Source organism: Narcine bancroftii, chromosome 10, assembly GCF_036971445.1.
Source record: "Narcine bancroftii isolate sNarBan1 chromosome 10, sNarBan1.hap1, whole genome shotgun sequence".
Classification (NCBI taxonomy): Eukaryota; Metazoa; Chordata; class Chondrichthyes; order Torpediniformes; family Narcinidae; genus Narcine; species Narcine bancroftii.
The window spans coordinates 68,699,004-68,719,405 of NC_091478.1; the positions used below are offsets into that span (position 1 = coordinate 68,699,004).

Below are 20,402 nucleotides of genomic sequence, written 5' to 3' on the forward strand. Positions count from 1 at the left end.
AGTTACATAGTCAAGAGAAAGAAATGTGAACAAAGGAATGTAAACAAACTTCCTGAGCAATACAGAGGGGAAAAAAAATCAGCAATAAATAATGCACAATGTAAAAGTCCTTAAATGAATCTCTGATTGAGTTTGTTGTCGAGGAGTCTGATGGTGGAGGGGGAGCAGCTGTTCCTGAACCTAGTCGTATGAGTCTTGTGGCACCTAGACATTTTTCCAGATGGCAGGTGTAAGAACAGAACATGCCTTGGGTGGTGTGGATTCTTGATGATTGCTGCTGCTCTCTGACAGCATCTTTCCATATAGATTTTCTTGATGGTTGGGAGAGTTTTGCCTGTAGAGGGCTGTGTTCACTAAATTTTGCAAGGCTTCTTGCTTAGAGATACTGATGCCCCCATACCAGGCCACGATGCAGCTGGTCAACACACTTTCCACTACACATCTGTTGAAATTTGCTATGGGTTCCAAAGTCATATCAAACTACTGCAAACTCCTGAGGAGGAAGAGGCGCTTTCTTCACAATAATCACTGGTTTGTAGATCTCTGGTTTCCCCCTCCGAAAGTCCACAATCAGCTCCTTGGTTTTGGTGACACTGAGTGTGAGGTTGCTGTTGGTCCACCATTCAGTCACATTCTTAATCTCCTTCCTGCGTGCTGACTCATCACCCCTTTTCATAGAACCCAGTACCATGGTATCGCCAGCAAATTTGTAGATGGTGTTGGTGTCATTACAAGTGACACCCTTAGTCTAAAATTTGCCACAAACTCATTTTCTTTCTTTTTCAATCTTTTTATTAATCATATTAAAGGCAAACAATACATGAGGAGAATAGGAGAATAGAATGAAAATGGGGGGGGAATAAAATCACTCTTTGACATCATATGATACAATATATTGCATTCCAGTGCACTTAACAAATATGTTCTCATCTCCTCAAACTGAAATCTTCAAAAAAATTTATTATACAAAACCCCACTTAATCCAAGAGAAAAAACAAACAAAAAGACTGGGCAGCCTATCCTGAGAATTGATTAATAAAAATTAATTGTCTGGGTCTTTGCTAACAAAGAGAAAAGAAATAAAATTAAATATGGTCCAGAAGGGAAAATAATTATACTAACGAAGTCATGTGGAAATAATTCATAAAAGGTTGCCAAGTCTCTTCAAATTTAACAGAAGTTTCAAATGTATGACTCCTAACTTTCCTTAACTTAAACATGACATAATTTGAGAGAACCATTGAGTCAAAGAAGGTGTATTAGAATCTTTTCATTTAAATAACGTCGCTCTTCCAGCCAACAATGTAGAAAAGGCTACAACTCATAAACTAATTTTAGCTAAGTTTAAGAACCAATGGTTATCTCATCGTGAGTCACTAAACATTCTTGGGGCAAGAGTGTCGGAGGAGATGAACAGAGCCAATCTTATCTATAACATACAAATGAGCTGCTTCCTACCGCAGTGCAGTTGTTGGAGTAATCTGCTGGATTTACGATCTTCAGCTGATACAGCATTTTACACACAACAATGATGCAAGCCCACAAGGTTGAGATGCAGGAAGCCATTGAGCGGAACTTAGCAAATGGCATCGCAAAAGCCCAGAGGACAACGAAGAGAAAGTTCATGACAGATGGCTTGAAAACAAATTGAGAAAAATTAGGAAAATTTACATTAGAACAATTATAGCACAGAAACAGGCCACCTTGGCTCCTCTAGTCTATGCCGAATATTTTTTTCCCAGCCCCACTGACCTGCACCCAGTCCATAGCCCTCCATACCTCTCCCGTCCTCGTATCTGTCCAAATTCTTCTTAAATGTTAAAATTGAGCCCGCATTCACCACTTCACCTGGGAGCTTGTTCCACACCCCCCACCTCTCTCTGTGTGAAGAAGTTCCCCCTCATATTCCCCTTAAACTTTTCCTTTTTCACCCTTAACCCATGTCCTCTGGTTTATATCTCACCTACGCTCAGTGGAAAAAGCCTATCTACATTTATTCTGTCTATCCCCCTCATAATTTTAAATACCTCTATAAAATCTCCCCTTATTCTTCTGCAATCCAAGGAATAATGTCCTAACGTATTTAATCTTTCCCTGTAACTCAGTTCCTGAGTTCCGAGTAAATCTGTCTCTTATTGATGTCTTTCCTGTAGTTAAGTGATGAAAACTGCACACAATTCTCCAAATTTGGCCTCAACAATGTCTTATACAACTTCAACATAACTTCCCAACTCCTGTACTCAATACTTTGATTTATTAAGGCCAATATGCCAAAGAGCTCTCTTTACAACCCTCCTGAAATAAGCCAGTTGAAGAAATTAACTTCAATTAGTTACAAGATTGATTCCTTTATGTAACAATGATACAACAGCAAAGTCTAACAATGATATTTAGTTATTATCATGATCTCTGAGTCTGTGACAATAATCAGAAACAATTCATTTGTATCAGCGCAGATATTGAAAATGTTTGATTTACCTTTCAGAAAGAGATAAGACAAGCTTTACTGACTTGTGAGCTCATTCTCAATCTTTACATAACATTTCTCTGAGACTCGTACCTCTTTCAATGCCAGCCACACACTGAAGAGGGCCACTAGTTTCATCACGTGCAACTCCAGGAGTCTCCAAATGATCACCTGGATACAATTGAGGACTTTGGAGAATTTCAGAAAGAGTACAAGGAGGCGGTCAATTACTAAGTCCCACTTATTGCAAACATCTGCAGTGGGGAAAAAAAGGAAAGAATGGTCAGCAGGCCACTGCACCATGGCAATAGCAGAGAAGCTGCTGAGAACCTATGCAACCACAACTTATTCATTCAATTTGTTCCATATTTGATAATTGCAAGTCATAAAAACCAAATCCTGCAGCCTACAGCATTTAAATTTTTAAAATTTAAATTTAGACCTACAGTTTGGCAACAGGCCATTTTGGCCCACGAGTCCATGGCGCCCAATTTACACCCAGTTAACCTACACCTACGAATGGTGGGAGGACACTGAAGTTCCCGGGGAAAATCCACACTGGCATGGGGAGATCGTACAAACTCCTTACGGAGAGAGCGCGGGAATTGAACCATGGTCACGATTGATGGCGCTGTAAAGGGGTTGCGCCAACTGCTTAGCTTTAAAATGAAACTTACACCTTCATCAGTTTGTGCATAAAACAATACAAAAATTTAGACACACGCTTCCCTCCAGCAGGAAATGGATGCAAGAACCTGGAGATACCAGGAAAATGAAGACTTGCCTATCAATTTGGTGCTTATTTTGTTCCAGGCCAAGGGGACAACCAGCTGCTGAGTGGGGCACCACAAACAGAACTCTGCCACTGAGGACATTGGTGGAGATTTTCAGCATTGAATGAATAATCAGTGCAAGGTGTCGTGGCTTATAAAATGGAGAAAGGTGGAAAAGAGGAATGTACAAATTGAGAAAAAAGTAAGAAAGGGAACAGAGGGCACACGACAGAGGAGGATGAAAAGGCTTGAACTGAATTGCCTTTTCAGGGGCAATAGGGAATGGGTAATCAAATGTTGGCGCAGTCTGAGAAGCTCACATTCTTTGAATGAATAAAAATCAGAAAGAGGGAAAAAAGGGAGATAAGGAAATGTACAAAGTGCAAAAAAAAAGTTAATGAAAGAAACAATTTCATGCATAATACATTCATGTATTATGCATACAGGTCACCAGGAACAAAACCTGCTCTTTGGTAGTACTGTACATATAATACAAATAACTGATCGGAATGAAACACAAGAGTCTGCAGACATAGTGATTGTAGTAGAAATACTGGAGGAACTCAGCTGAACTCAGTGTCCAGAGGAGGAAAAAATATACTACCAGCATTTCCGGCCTGAGACTTTATTCAAGGTAGAAGCAAAGAACAGAAACATCAGAATAAAGACTGGTCGGGGTGGAGTACAAACCAATAAAAGGCGAGGGGGGAGAGCAAGAGAGGAGGGGGAGAGTGAGAGAGAAGGAGGGGGAGAGCGAGAGAGAAGGAGGGGGAGAGCGAGAGAGAAGGAGAGGGAGAGCGAGAGAGAAGGAGGGGGAGAGCGAAAGAGAAGGAGGGAGAGAGCGAGAAAGGAGGGGGAGAGCGAGAGAGGAGGGGGGAGAGCGAAAGAAAAGGAGGGGGAGAGCGAGAGAGGAGGGGGAGAGCGAGAGAGAAGGAGGGGGAGAGTGAAAGAGGAGGGGGAGAGCGAGAGAGGAGGGGGAGAGCGAGAGAGAAGGGGGGAGAGCTAAAGAGAAGGGGGGAGAGCTAAAGAGAAGGAGGGGGAGAGTGAGAGAGGAGGGGGAGAGCGAGAGAGGAGGGGGAGAGCGAGAGAGAAGGAGGGGAGAGCGAGAGAGAAGGAGGGGAGAGCGAGAGAGAAGGAGGGGAGAGCAAGAGAGAAGGAGGGGAGAGCGAGAGAGAAGGAGGGGGAGAGCGAGAGAGAAGGAGGGGGAGAGCGAGAGAGAAGGAGGGGGAGAGTGAGAGAGAAGGAGGGGGGAGAGCGAGAGGGGTGGCCATTGGGAGATAACTAGTTGACAAGAGGGATAATTGTCAAGTAACTATCAAGGTAAGACAGGCAGAATACCCCAGAACTCTGCATTTATTCTGTTAAATTCAATAAGAGTGTGCTTATGTGTCTTCATTCAGCATAACCTCACTCAAGGAGAGGAGCTGAGTCAGTGATTATGTCATCAAGGACCACTGTCTAGAAATCTTCTGCTACCAAACATTGCAGGACTGAGACCGAGATGAAGCCCCTCAAACAAAACAGGCGAAGTAGCGATAAGGTGCCACAGCGGGGGTAATGGTCCAAACAGAAAGTGTATGTAACAATGTACAGTGATGGAAATATATGGGCATAACACTAGGGTGTGAAGGGACTTTAAAATGTTTTCTTTCAGTCAATAATTCATTGTGAATAAAGTCTATTATTGGTTTTAAAAAATCAACATAAAACCAAAGCTGTTTCGACAGAACATATTGCATTTACAAGGTGCTTTTCACCAAAATTCAATGTTTTTTTTAAATGTCTTTAAGAATGGAGTTGCAATTGAGCTCAGGCTCCTGGCAGCTTTGCACCATCACCAATGATTAAAATCAGGGATGATCAGACCATAAGGACAGGAGGAGCAAGGAGCTCTTGGAGGATCATGAGGCGGGGGCAGGAAAGCCAAAGGTGAGACTTAAATATTACCCAATAATGAGGAGCAGGTTTGGTGCATTGGGAACATGTGGTACCAGAATCTTTAGTGCTCTTAAAGTTGGAAAACATTTTAACTGAGAGACTATTTGGGGAGCGCTGGAATAATGAAATAGGGAGTTAGAGATTAGGGTCTTAGCAGCAAATGAGTCATGACAGAGAGAGTTAAATGGAAGTAGGCAGTGTTGGTGAAAGAGCAGATGTAAGTTGTAACCAATCTGGTTCATCTTCAGCCAAGTGGTCGGAGGTGCCTGCAATGAGGAACAAAACAAATGGCTCAGGCCATGCCAATAATCAGCCAGAGTGAACTGTAGTCCTCTGAGACCAGTTACATGACAAATCAGAGGGAGAGGGGTCTGACAAGGTAGCAGAGAGGCTGAGCTGCATGTCACTGTAAGCATAGAACGTAATGCGCTTTCAGAAGAAGCATGATGGACTTGAGAAGTAGGAGCTTCCTCATCCATCCAGTGGCTGACATCAACATCTCATGCAGCCTTGGGTTCACCTTTCGTGAATAGATTTACCATTTAACTTGCTGAATGTTAAGTACTTCAAAACCTACCGGGTGTTGTAATTCAATTGGGTGCAATTGAGCAGCACGGGCTCATGGGCTGAAAGAGTCTGTTTTCATGCTGTATGTCATAATCTTTTTTAAAAAATAGTTTTCAGACAAGGCAGTCAAATCTTTTCATTTGTTTAACAGTCAAAGAACAGATATTTGCTCTTGAACCAGTTAGTGGCTTATCTCAACATGAACAATCCAAAGATTAACTATAAAAAAAAATACAAAAGAAGGAGGAAATTGGTGGAAATACAAGAACATACTTCCTCCCTCAAATCTGCCGCCCTCTTCTGCAGGGTGGTCATGGTCCTCACACTCTGTGCTTTCCGCTGCTCCATTTTGAACGAATTCAGTAACCAATGCTCTGTATTGCAAACACACAAAGAACAACATCACCTTGAAATACTTTGAGTTAGATACTTCCACTTGAACATTTATAATTACACAAACAAATTGACTCTTCAAATGTTCCTTTTTTTTTATTTTACAATGGTCACCATCTATGTGAACAGATGAAGACGACAATAAGATCATCATTAAAATGGAAGGGAGCCCACAAACATTTGTGCAAATAAACTACGTGTCAATGACCCTCTTCAGTCTGTTGCTTACATCTAACCTTCTGTAGCGCATTAATTAACACTAAGTGGACACGTACAAATCTAGGTTTACATTTCCCAAACCTCTTTTCCCTCTTACAGAAGCCAGCTCCATCCTCAGTTCCAGATCATCACTACAAAAAGGACATGCAAAATTTTGTTTGATTAAATCTTGCACCTATTTTATATGATTGTTGCATTTTAGACCAGGGAGAATGTTCATTTGGTGGGCATGCACCAATCCACTCAAGGACTTAGAGAATTCTGAAGTACAAGGGCTCAAGGGAAACATTGTTAATGCAGGAAAGTGGTGCTGAGATAAAAGATCATCTATGACATTAGTGAATGTCAGAAGAGATACAAGGGAACAAGATAGTTTACTCTTAAATTTATGCCCTTCATTTTATTACAATATATAAAAGCAAAGCATTTTTTTAAATGATGCTGGATTGGTTAGTGCTCACAGTCAACAGGGGGGTTTGTGTACATGTACACGAAACTGAAGGCCAACAGACAGAAGAACAAGTGAAAAGCAATGGAAGTGGTGTTAGCCTTCATTACAGAAGAGCTTGAGTAAGGACATCTTGGTGCAATTGTATCAGGCTCTGGTGAGTTTGTGCTTAATTGGGAAAATGAAAGTGGGTAGTTGAATGAGCTTTCAGGAAGGTGTGACAATAATGTTCACTGCATTAAATGGTATAACAATTATCAATGAATAAGTTCCACAAGACTTCTCATTGCAAGAAGCTTCATCCTGGAGAGAAAAATAGTAGCAGAAAGGAAAATGGATTTTTAATGATTTATTCCTTCTCAAATTTCCTGTATTTTCTACTTGTCTGCACTATAGACCCTTTTACACAGAGCTGTAAAGCGGGTTTTATCCGCCTTTCAGGCTCTGGGTAAAAAAAAAATTGAAGGTAAACTTACCCATCTTCGATCTTCCAATGGCAGATAGTCTCAGCAGTGGAGCATATTTGACTCACGGAGCCGGCTTTTTTTTTGTTCTGTGTGAGCACGCAAGCCGGCTTAAGGCAGGTCGTGTCTATGGGAATACCACGACTTTGCAGTACAAAAAGAGCTTGTGGCTAATGCACAATAACAGAAACCTGTCCAATACTGCAACCCAGTTAACTTTTAACAATCTGATACAAAATTGTACCATGTTGCCAAGATAACATTTCCATGTTACAAATGCATTTTATCTAACTTCATTCAAACTAGCCAACTAAAATACTATTAAAGAGTAGCCTCAGTGACATAGGCACATGATGTTAAGTTGCAGTTGAGGGGTTTTGAGGTTGAAATATCTCAGCTGAATTTTTGAGAAAAGATTGAAGAATCCTGGGTAGATGAAGGTTCAATAATGAAATGGACCCAATCTGAACAGGGAAGTAACTCAATAATAAAAGATAAAAGAAATTATCTGAGGGTTACAGTCCCACATCAGAGATACTCATGCAGTGACCAACCATCAGGATGTCAAAGAGGAAAAAAAAATACACACATTGAAATGTGGCAAAATTGATAATGAAATAGAATTACAACACTTACTCAGAATGTGCTACTAAATTTTCCTTCAGCCTGTGTATAGAAAAAAAAATGGTTAAATTCTCCAAATGTTATTTATCCATCTTATTGCAGCTTCAAATGTTCCTTGATTACATCATTGGTATACATCACCTTATGGTGTGTGGTTTTTTTTTTAATCATTCATGTACAATATTAGAATGGCTTATTCCATTTACTGCCTACAATATTCTTGGATGATCACAGCAGATATTGACAAATCCTACCGATGCAAAGGGCCTTTTCCTTTTGTGGGCACGTGCTCCAGATCAGTGATCTGCATGAAACGGCGGTGGAAATAATGCAGCTGTAGAATGCAGGACAGCAGGAAAAAGGCAGGGATCAGGACGCTGGAGAAGAGATCGCCGACACCAAATTTCTCCAATCCCATATCACCCAACCTGGAACATCAAAGGAACATTTATCCGGACTAAGAAAAGCTCCTCAGCAACAATACATCATTTCTGGCCATTTACCTTCTGACAGGAATGGAAACCCTTCGCCTGTTACAGTTACCACACAAGGAAACACAGAAGCGTTAAGGAGACTTTGTCACAACTGACAGTGCCCACTGACTTTGATGCAGCTTCCCCGCCCAGATTGGCAGGTAGCTTTCCAAAGCTGCTCCTTTCATTAGGGCACTGGTCGGGCTTTGAACATTGACAAATGTGTTCTTTCAACTTCATTAAAGAATGCAACAAGCTGGCTGATGAATCAAAGTAATATCTACTGCATGCCTTAGGGATGCAGTTACATTTTCTACTCTGTGTCTGGGTTGAGATGGGTGAGAGGGCTCCAGGTCCTTGCCAGAAAATTGGTTTACAACACCCTTAATTTCTTGAGCAAAGAAATGCTGGAAAAATTCTCCAGGCCAGACTGCACCCACGGGTAGAAATCGTCAGTCAACGTTTTGGGGCAGAGTCTTTTATCAAGGCTAAGATAAAAAGGTGAAATATATAAATAGCTGGGGGAGGGGTCCAGAATATAGGACAGTGATGTGAGAGGCGGAAAGACGGGTAGAGGAGAAGATCACGAAGATGGGGAGGGAACTTGTACATTAATTTCTTCTGCTTTAAAAAGCGTGGCGATGGAATTTTAAAAATATGGCATTTTTTAAATGTGTGACTCAACTCTCTTCCAACTTTCAAAAGGGAAACAAATTGGATAGCGCTGTTAAGGGGATAGCGTGGGGGTTAGGGACCAAATGGTCTCCTGCTCGGAAAAAATTGCATGAATAATTCCACGCTTTCAGTGTCAGCCATTCCAAAATGGAACTGCACTTATCCTTTTCCCCGCCAAGAAAATCAATCACGTGATAGCCTCCCACATCCTATAGAAAACTTTTTTAAAAGAAAGTTTTGGTGACAGAAAGTAAGAAACAAAATTCAAATACATTTTGAAAAAAAAGACTTCTTTTGAATGTTCTCACTGTGTACCCAACAAATCACAGAATATCACTTCCTAATATTTCTGCATTTATGACATGTAATTGTCCAACTATTAATTCAACCCCTGTACATAAAGAAGATGCATTTTCCAGAATTTTTTTTAAAAGCCACTTACTGTTTCTCTGTTAATCCTGTAAAGTTCATCCAGTAGTGAGGGAAGTCATCAAATTGAAAAGTGTACACTGAAATGAGGACCAGCATTGTATAGGCAACGACCAACCACCAGAACAACTTCAACAACGTCCGCCACAGGAAGTAACATACCTAGCCCCAAGGAAACCAAGAAGGAGACATCACCAAAAGACAGCAGAGATTCAAAACAGAAGGTATCTGGACAGCATCAAATAATCCATCATTACAACATTTTTAAACAGTTGTCAGCAGAAAATTCACTAGTTATTACCCATCATTGGATTCCCATTCACCTGTGCAGTTGCTCTTGTACCAGAAATTCACACTGATGATCTGGAGCAAGGGTTGCAGGCCCCACTCCATGGATCCAGATTTGATTTTTACAGCAGTAATTTCATATAAGCAGATCACAGAGTTATCCCCTTTCATCTTCGCTTAGTCCAAATCCATAAGACCACCAGATATAGGAGCAGAAACAGCCCATTCGGCCCATCAAGTCCACTCCTCCTTCCATCATGAGCCAATCCATTCTCCCAATCAGCCCCACTCCCCTGCCTTCTCCCCACAACCTTTGATTCCCTGACTATTCAGACACCCATTGACTTCTGCCATAAATAAACCAATGACCTGGCCTCCAGAGCTGCCTGTACCAGCAAATTCCAAAGGATCACCACCCTCTAGCTAAAGAAATTACTCTACATCTCTAACCCTTCAACTCGGAAGTTGTGTCCTCTTGCCCTAGACTCCCCTACTAAGAAAAACAACTTTGCCATATTTACTCTGTCCATGACTTTCAACATTTGAAATGCTTCTATGAGGTTCCCTCCCCCCCCCGCCCCCCCCATTCTTCTCAACTCCAAGAAGAACAGTCCAGGAGCTGACAAACATTCCTCATATGCTAATCCCTTCATTTCAAGAATCATTCTTATGAATTTTCTCTGAAACTACTCCAAGGTCAGCACATCCTTTCTTAAACTGTACTCCATACAGGCCTCAGCAGTGCCCTTGATTGCCTCAATGCGGGCAGCACAGTTAGCAAAGCGCCAGCGAGTGGGACCTGGGTTCGAATCCTGCACTGTCTGTAAGGAGTTTGTACATTCTCCCTGTGTCGGTTTTCCCCAAGGGCACTGGTTTCCTCCCACCGTTCAAAACGTACCAGGGGTGTAGGTTAATAGGGTGCAAATTAGGCTGCACGGGCTTGTGAGCTGAAAGGGCCTGTTACCTTGCTGTATGTCTATATTACCTGCCCCTCCACCTATCTCTGTACCATCTGCAAATTTGGCCACAAAGCCATTTATTCTGCCATCCAAATCATTAACATACAACATAAAAAGAAGTGGCCCAAACTCCGACTCCAGAGCGGAAGACTACTGGAAATTGGTAGCCAACCACAATATGATCCTTTATTCCCTCTCTCTGTTTCCTGCTGATCAGCCAATGGTCCTCCAAAGCTAATATCTTTCTTGTCATTCCAGGGGCTCTCCCTTTGTGAAGCAGCCTGGTGTGTGGCATCTTGTCAAAGGCCTTTTGAAAATTCAAACCCCCAACATTCTAGCCTGCTTGTGGTTTCCTCAAGAAATTGTAGTAGGTTTGTCAGGCAAGATCCAGACAGAGAAAACCATGCTGACCACACTAGAAGCTTTGTATCCTGAAAACACATATACAATCAGGCCTTGTATGCATTTCATAACAAGATATTTTCATAAATACCTCGATCAAAACTAAATAATGATTTTTACTGTTAGACACATAGGATACAAGAGTAGAATTAGGCCATTTGGCCCATCGAATCTGCTCCCCTGTTAAAATCATTATTGATTTTTTTTCTTTTAACCCTATCCTTCTGGCTTCTCCCCATAACCATCGGCAACTTTATTAACCTCTGCTTTAAATTTACCCAATGTCTGGGCCTCCAGAGTCTTCTGTGGCAGCGATCCCACAGGTTAAAGAAATTTCTCATCACCTCTGTTCCTCAGAGGCGTATTTTATTCTGAGGCTGTTCCCTCTGGTCCTAGACTTTCCCACTACTGGAAACATCTTCTACACACCCAATCTAACTTGCCCCTTCAATATTTGGTCTGTTTCAATAGTTGTTTAGTGTTACGATCTTCTCACCTGATAGAATGACAGGCAAAGGAGGAAAAGGAACATATAAACAATTTTATAGACAACTATTCTTCCAGTGAAACTGACAACAAAAAACATCCCTCCACACACGTAAATCCAATACTTGGCACAGAAACTCATTAGTAGTTCCCCAAGTGCTTTCAAAACTTCATTCTTCTCCCGACCTGCAACAGGAACAAAAATTGCATGAATCAATATTTGAGAATAGTAGCGACTAAACTTTCCTTCGGAGTGAGTTGGAACTCAGTCAAATTCTGGAGAAAAGAGCTCAATCTCTTCTCCCTAATCTAACTTGCACCATTTTCTTGACTAGTCGAATCATGTTGTTAGTTTTCCACTCATGTCATGCTAATGTGTACAACTTCAGAAAGACACACTTTACAGATAAGTAACATTAGTTCAGCCAGTTGTCTCTCGCTTTGAATGCAGGCACTTCCCCGTTTAAGGATTCAGAGCTACGAAGCCTTCTCTGAAACTGGACATTTGAAGTAATTAAACAAAAGTAAATGAACCAACATAATTAACTGGATTATTTAATTTTTATTGCTGGCAGCTGATTATTTACACAATTGTCACCTCCGAGTCTGTAAGAGTGAACTAAACCAAGACCAAAAGTTCTTGACAACATTAGGTTCCAAAGTCGCCTGCAATGTACACATTCGTATTTCCTCTCCTAAGCTAACTTTGGTTCACTTAGCAATACATTTTTCCAAAAAATTAGTTCCTGATGAGCATTTCTAACATGAGCAGAATTTATTGCCTTTAGAGCTGAACAAAGGTCTTCTTAGATGTAGTTAAGAGTTGATCTCATTGCTTGATTAATCAGATAAAGACAACAGATTTCCATCCCTAAAGAAACAATTATACATGAATGAGTGAACAAGTTAGGGTTGTTTAACAAATCAGTTTCATGATCACGACTGCTGATGGTAGTATTTTATTCCAGGTTTACAAATTTATTTAACTGAATTTTAATCCCTGGTTTCTTTGAGATTCAAACTTGATTCACTGCCAAAACGCTTGGATAATATCAGGAACTTAACTTGTCCAGAAGCAGCGGAGCCATACGTCTCCAGCTGCAGATTTTGTTTGGAAGCATGTCTTTTTCTCACCTGCCTCTGGGACAGTTACTTCTTTCAGCAGGACTTCTTTCTGCTTTAAACATTTTTCTTTCACAAACTGCCGCAACAAGAGCCAAAAGGTGAGGGTGTACAACAACTAGGGACAAAGAGAGATGACGTCGTAAGTGATCATAGCTTCGCCAGTAGGAGGTGGGCACTTATCTACAGTTGTCAATAGTAAGGATATGGGATGGGAAGAGGCACAAATGGCCAGACCCATGGAAATAGAGAGTTCTAAATAAATGCTCCCCATTACTGGAGCGGATTGCAGAGACAGAGCATGGATAAGATGTCTGTAAATAAGTCAGAAGGTTGAGGATTTAAAACTGAAGGGCTGGGAGGCAAGGTGTGAACTGACACAGAAGTGGTATTTTAAACGAGGGGGTTGAAACCAGGCACCTGTGTTCTGGATGAGCTAACCTTGCTATTACTGGAGTTTGGGACACGGCCAAGGCCATGCTACAATAGTCACGTCAGAAGCTCACCAAAGAACTGAAGAGATTGCTGCAGGTGGGCTGTGACAGGCAAATTTTCAGGTTGTATTGGAGAGGAGAAGGAACCTAATGCGCAGTTCATGGATGAGCTTGGATCTAAGATAATGCACAATAACCTGAGGCAAATTATAGTGGGTTTGAGTGAAACAAGATGGGAAGGTGCAAGAGGAGCAGAGGGAAGGACCCTGGTGAAACTGGATGATTGGTGCATATCATCAGGGGAGTTTGATGGGTCACCTGGAGGAGAGAGGGTCAGGTAAGGAGCCTACAGTAACAGGCAATCAGACCAAGTTCTAAGTACCAGGTAAAAGATAAAACTGACCATTACACCAAGGCACAGGCAGTGATACTCCATGTGGACTAAACCCAGCTGTGTCAGAAGCACAAATCCTAATTTGGTTGGAAGTTCTTCAGTCAGGTCCATTCCCCAGACATACTGCAGGCTGCAGAGCATGATCCCATACAGCAGAAGGAACGGAGAGGTGAACATGGCAAGTTGTCGACGACTACGGACAATCCAGATAAGGCAAGCCCAAATCAAAAGCACAAAGGTTAACCAGCTGAGAAATGTAATACTCCAAACCTGCAAGGGGAGGATATCGGAACATTGAATCAACATAACAGACGGAAGGTTAGCTCCAAACACTTTCAACATTGTTTTAAAAAAAACTGCTCAATTTATGGTGGTACGGTTAATGCAACGCTGTTACAGTGCCAGCACAGAAACTGAATATTAAACTCTCTAGTGACAGCCAAGAACTCTTAAATGAGTGGTGTATTAATGTTCTAGACATTAAATAGGTAAAATATACTTGTGCTTGTAGTTCTGGGATAGGATTTGAACCCACAACCTTCTCACTAAAGTGAAAAATGCTGCTGGTTGTGTCTGATAACATTAGAGACATTGTGCAGAGTTTGTCATACCTGCACAACCTACACTTTATATTCAGAATGCTGCTAATTTTCTAGTTGTATCACTCCCATGAGTAGCTATTTAAACAATTAACTGGATGAGACTTTCATTTACTGACAAGAGAAAGAGAGGATGGTAAAACTCTGATAATCCAGTGATGTGGGCAAGCAGAATCTCCACTCCCATTTCATCCCATTTGAATACGCACTTTGCCCCAATTCCAACTCTGCAGATAAGGGTCGTAATCAAGTGGACTGAGGCCTGATGGAGGTTCATGGACACCGGTTTGTACACAACTTTGGACCGTGACCCGACCACTGTTCCCTGCACATTCACAGATCTCATCACAACAGGATATTTCACCTCCACAGCCTTCATCATGATAGCGCCCTAAGCCCGCACTTCCTCCTTCTCACCTTCACTCTATGAAGAGAACTGCCCTGGAAGCCCACTGCTCTGCCTGCTCTTGCCCCAATTAAACTTGTCTCTTTATAACTCAATTCCATTCTAATTCTCCTTGTCCAGTCCCCTCCCACCTGTCTGGGACACCTTGCATCCCTCCACCATTCTGACAATGTGCATTTCACTTGCACTGTGGATGCCCAGTCTTATACTCTTCCATCAGGAAGCCCTCCGCATCTTTCTGCAACAAAAGATCCTCTCCACCAACGCTCTTAGCTGCTTAGCAAAATATATCCACACCCCGAACAATTAATTTCCTACAAATTAAAGGTGTTGCCGTGGGTACTGACGCGAGCTCCAGCTGAGCCTACCTTTCTTTTGACTATGTGGAACAGTCTTTGTTCCAAACCTCCTCTGGTAGCACTCCCAAACTTCTGCTCCATTGCACCAAAAATTAATTGGTGCTGTGTCCTGCAGTTGCTTGGAACTTAATTATATCGCCTCTGCTGCTGACCTCCATTCTTCCCTCAAAACCTTGGACCATTTCCGTCTCCCTTAGCTGAATCCCTGTTTCCATCTCAGGATACAAACCCACATTTCACAGCTACCTAGACTACACCTCCCCTTTCAGTCTCTTTCTCTCAGTTTCTCCATCTCTATTGCATCTGCTCTCAGGATGAGGCTTCCATAGCAGAAAACATTTTTCTTTTAGGAAACATGGCTTCCTTTCTATTGTGCTTGATGGACCTCTCGCTCACATCACCTGTTTCCCAGACTTCTCCTCTCAATCCCACCTCCAGCCACAGCTAGAGACAGAGTACCCACCTTTCAACCTACTTGTCTCCACATCCAGTACATAATCCTTCGTCATTTTCACAGGCTGCAATGGGATTCCACCATCAGATCGATCTTCACTTCCTCATTCCCTCCCCCTTCTAGACACTCTCCGTGACTCCCTGATCCCTTCATCTTCCCTGCCCAACCCTCACTCTCACTTTCCTCTGCAACTGTCAGATACAACTCCACCCTCACCACCATCCAGGGACAAACAACCCTTCCCTGTGAGGCAAAGATCCACATGCACCTCCTCCAGCCTCGTCCACTGCATTCACTGCTCTCCTAGTGGCATCACTAAGACCAACTGCGGACCATGCCAACTTCCTGGTTGCATATCATTTCAACTTCTAGTTCTTTCATTTTTGCTTCCTTTCTCATACCCCCTACCACCCCCTCATCATCCATTTCCCTTCCCATCCCCATCCACCTACTGCACATATTTCACACACCGCATCCTCTCTCCCATCTAGTTCCATCTGCTCTTCATCTCTCCCTTAATAGTTCCTATTAACATCTTCCTCACAAGTCAGATTCCAGCACTGCTCGCCTTTGTGTCCACACTTACAATGTTCCAGCCTTCATCTCCACCTTCATCCTATCTGACTCCATCTATCTAATTTTGTTTCAACCTGATCCTCATTTTCCCCCAGCTCCACCTCTCTCCTGCCTGGCTCATCTGCCAATCACGTTTCACCTCCTCAGTCCACCTATCACCTTGCCCTGTCTCACCACACCCCCCACCCCCGTTACACTGGTGATCATCTCTTTCCACTATCAGTCCCAATGCACGATCTTCATCTAAAACGACAATTTCTTCCCACCTCACAATCTTGACGCCCATTTCAATGGCTTTAAACAGAGCTTTACTTTATTGATTAAAAATATTAGTGGCAACAAGTAAACAGTTTATAAGACCAAACGATGGAACTTGGGGTTTAATCTCCAAAGATAAATGACACGCCAGGGCGAGAGAGATTGGGTGGAAGGTATGGTAGAGGACCTGAGAAGGTGGATGTGAAAGTGAAGGGGAGTGGGATCAGATACAATTAGATCTTCTATCTTCCAGTATCATTAACAACCTGGTAAGGCATCAGAGAAAGGATCAAGCAACACTCACCATCATAACAATTAGTGTGCAGATGTAACTCTGTTGCATTATCACATGCCCAAGGCCGTGGAGTGGCGAATGAGAGTCTTCAGGTTCACGTGCGGTCGTGCAATTTACTGCAGAGAACAAACAAAAAGCATGGGTTTCTTTATTGAATTTACCACCCATTCATCAATAAAGAATACAGGTACTTCTGTTTCATGGAAAACATGTCTGAACCTCGTATCATTTCTAGAAAGCACAACGGTAATCATCAATACTTTTACCAGATTTGTAACTCACATCTATCTTTCCATCTTTTCAGAACGAAGCAGTGGAGGGAGAGAATACTGAGACAGGCCCTGGGACCACTGTGCAAGGCAACCATCCACCACACATCCTGTTTTATTCTCCCCGCATTCCTATCAACTCCCACAGAACTCTTATCGCACAGTGGACAAATACCTCTAGGTCCTTGGTAACTAACAAGAAGCCCATGTAATCAAAGGCAGAATCCACAAACTATGCACAGACTGCACACAGATTGGGACTGAACCCAGGTCACGAGGTGAGTGGCAGAAGCTCTAATAATTGTGCCTTTTACTAGCAACAGTTGCATAGTACCACAGAATCAAAGACCATCGAATCTGGTTGGGTTTTCCAGCATCCACACCCCTCTAGTGAACTGATTATGTACAAAATGTGCACCAACTAAAGAACATCCTTAAATCTGAATTATATTTAATCCAATAAATAAACTACAGAAACCAAACACAGAGGGTATAATCAATAAATAAACATTACAAATTAGTGCACTGTATGAATAGAAGTTGTCATGTTGGGAAGAGTATCAGGTTCGGTGGGTTCATAGAGAGACAAGACTGGACACAAGTGTTACAATCACACACAACTTTAATGGACACATAGGAGACAAACAGGAGAGCATTAAACGGTAATCAATTATTATCTCACTTCAGCAATGATCATAGACATTCACCTTGGACCTAGGTTGGATTCGGACAATGGTGAACCTATATTCAACACGCTCACACACTTGAGTGTACACACTATAAACAGGGACTCTTACACACACCCAGTTCCCTGTACCAATGAGGGTGTGGCTCTCTGCAAGTCTTGATCTATTGCAATACTACAGCTCAGCTTCAGTGTAGTGCACACCTTACCTGTGACACTTCCAGCGATGGCCACAGTAGTGACCTGGCATAGAGCGATGTCCGGGGCTTGGATCACGAGGCAGAGAGAAAGAATGTGGTGTGCCTTGGTGTAATATGCAGTGTTAATTAATCTGTGCTTCTAGCCAATATTGACACTAGGTGATTTAAATTAGCCATCGGCAAGGTGTGCACTAATAGGTGGCTGGAGTGGCAGGTGATGCGACTTTTGAATAAATTTCAGACAGGGAGGACATGTGACCACCTACAATACACACATTCCAGACAGGCAGGGAGGCCACGTTTTCTCCACACACAACAGACGTTCAGCTAAAATCTACTACGAGGCCATTTCTCAATTTCCTCACGGTGCAGAAGTATTTAAGTGCCAACAAAATACCAGTGGAAAGATTATTATTCTTGTCTTGGAATTATTTTGAACTCTCCAAGAATAAGCTATAAAAATTAATCTTATAAAACTTTATCAACCATGTGGCAATCATGATTATGAAACTAAAATCAAAACCGCATTCTGAAATGCAGATGATTAGATTTTCCTTGCTGGAGGTGATCATGTCTCAAATAACTGCAACCAGAATGACACGCCACTCCAAAGTCTAGAACTGCTTCATTTGCTGAGATTGAAAACTACAAATATCAGTGAAGTTCCCCGCATGATTTTATAGTGGAGTGAAGGTCATAGTTGAAGCAAGTGAAGACACAACCTTGAGAAATTTTGGTGGCTGAGATGAGAGCATCCAATAACCACAACAATGTTGGTTTGTGCAAAGTTCGACTCCAGGCAGGGGAGAGTTTGACCCCTAATTGCCTCTCTTTTCAATTCTACCAGGTCAAGTGTTGCTTTGAAGTCTCCCAATGCTGCTTGACAATACATGCCCACCAATAGGGCAGAAATAGATGTGTCAAAAGGACCCAATTTTGGGCTGGTGGCATGGGAAATGTCAATATTGCAGCTTCATTGAACAGGATGTGTGGCTGGCTGTCGGACATAAGATTTAAGGGTTATAACCAGGATGTTACCTGGCCAAAATGGACTTCCCAGATCCAGTGTGCTCAACTCCTTCTTGATATCATCTGGAGTGTTTTGAAATGGTGTGACAGAGTACATAGATATGTTTTTAGGAGATAAATTGGGAAAGGTTTGTTAGAGTAGGTTACATACAAACCCTTTAAAACAGATCTTATTTGAAATACTGGAGCTCTGGTAATGCTAGACATATCAGCTCCACAGCTTTTGCAAGAGCTTTGGAGAGTGCCCAAGAGACTTCACTAATTGATTGTTGTTTACAAAAGGCAACAGAGGAAAGATCTTGTCGGAGCCGCCTTCTGTCTGGAGTAGAGCTTGCTGTTCTAAGAGGGTCATGTGGTTTTGCAAACAGAGAGTCAAACAGTTTTTCTCTCTAAGAGAAAGAGAGAAAAAGAGACACATAGAGATCACTTCTACAGTGTTACAGTCAGTAACAGAAGCTGGGACTGGAACAGGACAAGCTGGCAAGCTTGTGGAAGATGACCTGGTCAAAGCCCTTGTGGTTCATGCAAGAGGAGAGGACTGGCTGTCTAATGTTTCACTTGGAATAAGAGAAACAAAAAGGAACTTGGTGGTGACCTGAAAGAAAGAGGTTATCATCTGGAGAACCCTGACAAGGCAAGTTTCATCAGCAAGACACTGGAGTGGCTGATTAAGAAGAACATCAATTGTGGATGTCCTGGAACAACAAATCTCCCTCTGAAAACCGACAAGAACCTTCCTGAGCAGTAACCATTTACCTTTCAAGCACCAAAGCCTGGTGAACTTTATAAATGTTAAATTCTGTGCAGGGTATAAGAATTGTCTGCAACCAGTGAACTTGGAGGAATGAGATGAGAGATTGGACTGTGGACCAAAGAACTTTTCTGAACTTACACACACATGCACTTAGAATTAGAAGGGGGTTGTTAGGTTAAGAAAGTCAATAGAGTTAGGTTAAAGTGTGATTCTATTTTCATGTTTAAAGATAATTAAAAACCACTTTTGTTTAAGTAACCATTTGTCTTGGAGAATATCTATTGCTGCTGGATATTGGGGTCTTCTGGGCTTGTAGCACTGGATAAAGACCAGATTCTGTGATGATGAGGTTCATATGAGGAGATAAAGATGGATAATTTACTCTGGCTAAAGATACTTGCAGACACTTGAGGCTTGTATCTAGTCTTCACACCTTGCGCTCTTCCATTATGTTCTCAGTACTTCTCCTCTAGACAGATATCATCGTCTATCCACACTTACAAGTGGTTATGGTAAGACAAGAGTTTTGATTTCATCCTTTGAGGATTGCTTAGATCTATCTGAATCGTGTTCCATCCAAATACTTACATAACCTGATAATTTTTTTTGGAGAAGTACAAAATTCACTGAAATACATGTATATCTTGTTGAAAGCACAAGCACATTAGGAATGATACATAATTAATCAACATTTATTATCCAAAATTGTCACATCAGATTTGTATCAGAATTTAACTTACATTCAACACCATCTGGTTGCCCTGGTTCGCCAAGGATATGTAGACTGTCACGGTCTCCCTCACCATATTCAGCACTGGCAGATTGCAACATTGGCTGGAAACCAGCATAAACCACAAATGTTTAGAATCAATGCAAATGAGCACAAAACTGCAGTGTACACACATCATAAGTGGCCAAGTGATTACATTTCACATCATGCATGCCACGACTCCTGGCCTTCGC

The 20,402-nt window shown here is 42.0% G+C and overlaps 1 protein-coding gene across 4 annotated transcripts in view; it reads right to left on the reverse strand.

Moving 5' to 3' along the window:
• The window catches only part of piezo1 (piezo type mechanosensitive ion channel component 1 (Er blood group)), a 250,838-nt gene that overhangs the window by 71,540 nt on the left and 158,896 nt on the right, over positions 1-20,402 (reverse strand). For all 4 annotated transcript variants that reach the window (XM_069901252.1, XM_069901253.1, XM_069901254.1 and 1 more), the window contains exons 10-20: positions 20,180-20,273; positions 16,512-16,618; positions 13,565-13,825; positions 12,740-12,845; positions 11,616-11,791; positions 9,484-9,632; positions 8,148-8,321; positions 7,906-7,935; positions 6,019-6,119; positions 2,561-2,721; positions 1,459-1,635 (exon numbers count right to left, since the gene is read on the reverse strand). In XM_069901252.1, the coding sequence (XP_069757353.1) occupies positions 1,459-1,635; positions 2,561-2,721; positions 6,019-6,119; positions 7,906-7,935; positions 8,148-8,321; positions 9,484-9,632; positions 11,616-11,791; positions 12,740-12,845; positions 13,565-13,825; positions 16,512-16,618; positions 20,180-20,273 (1,536 nt within the window). The remainder of the gene's footprint in view (positions 1-1,458; positions 1,636-2,560; positions 2,722-6,018; positions 6,120-7,905; positions 7,936-8,147; positions 8,322-9,483; positions 9,633-11,615; positions 11,792-12,739; positions 12,846-13,564; positions 13,826-16,511; positions 16,619-20,179; positions 20,274-20,402) is intronic.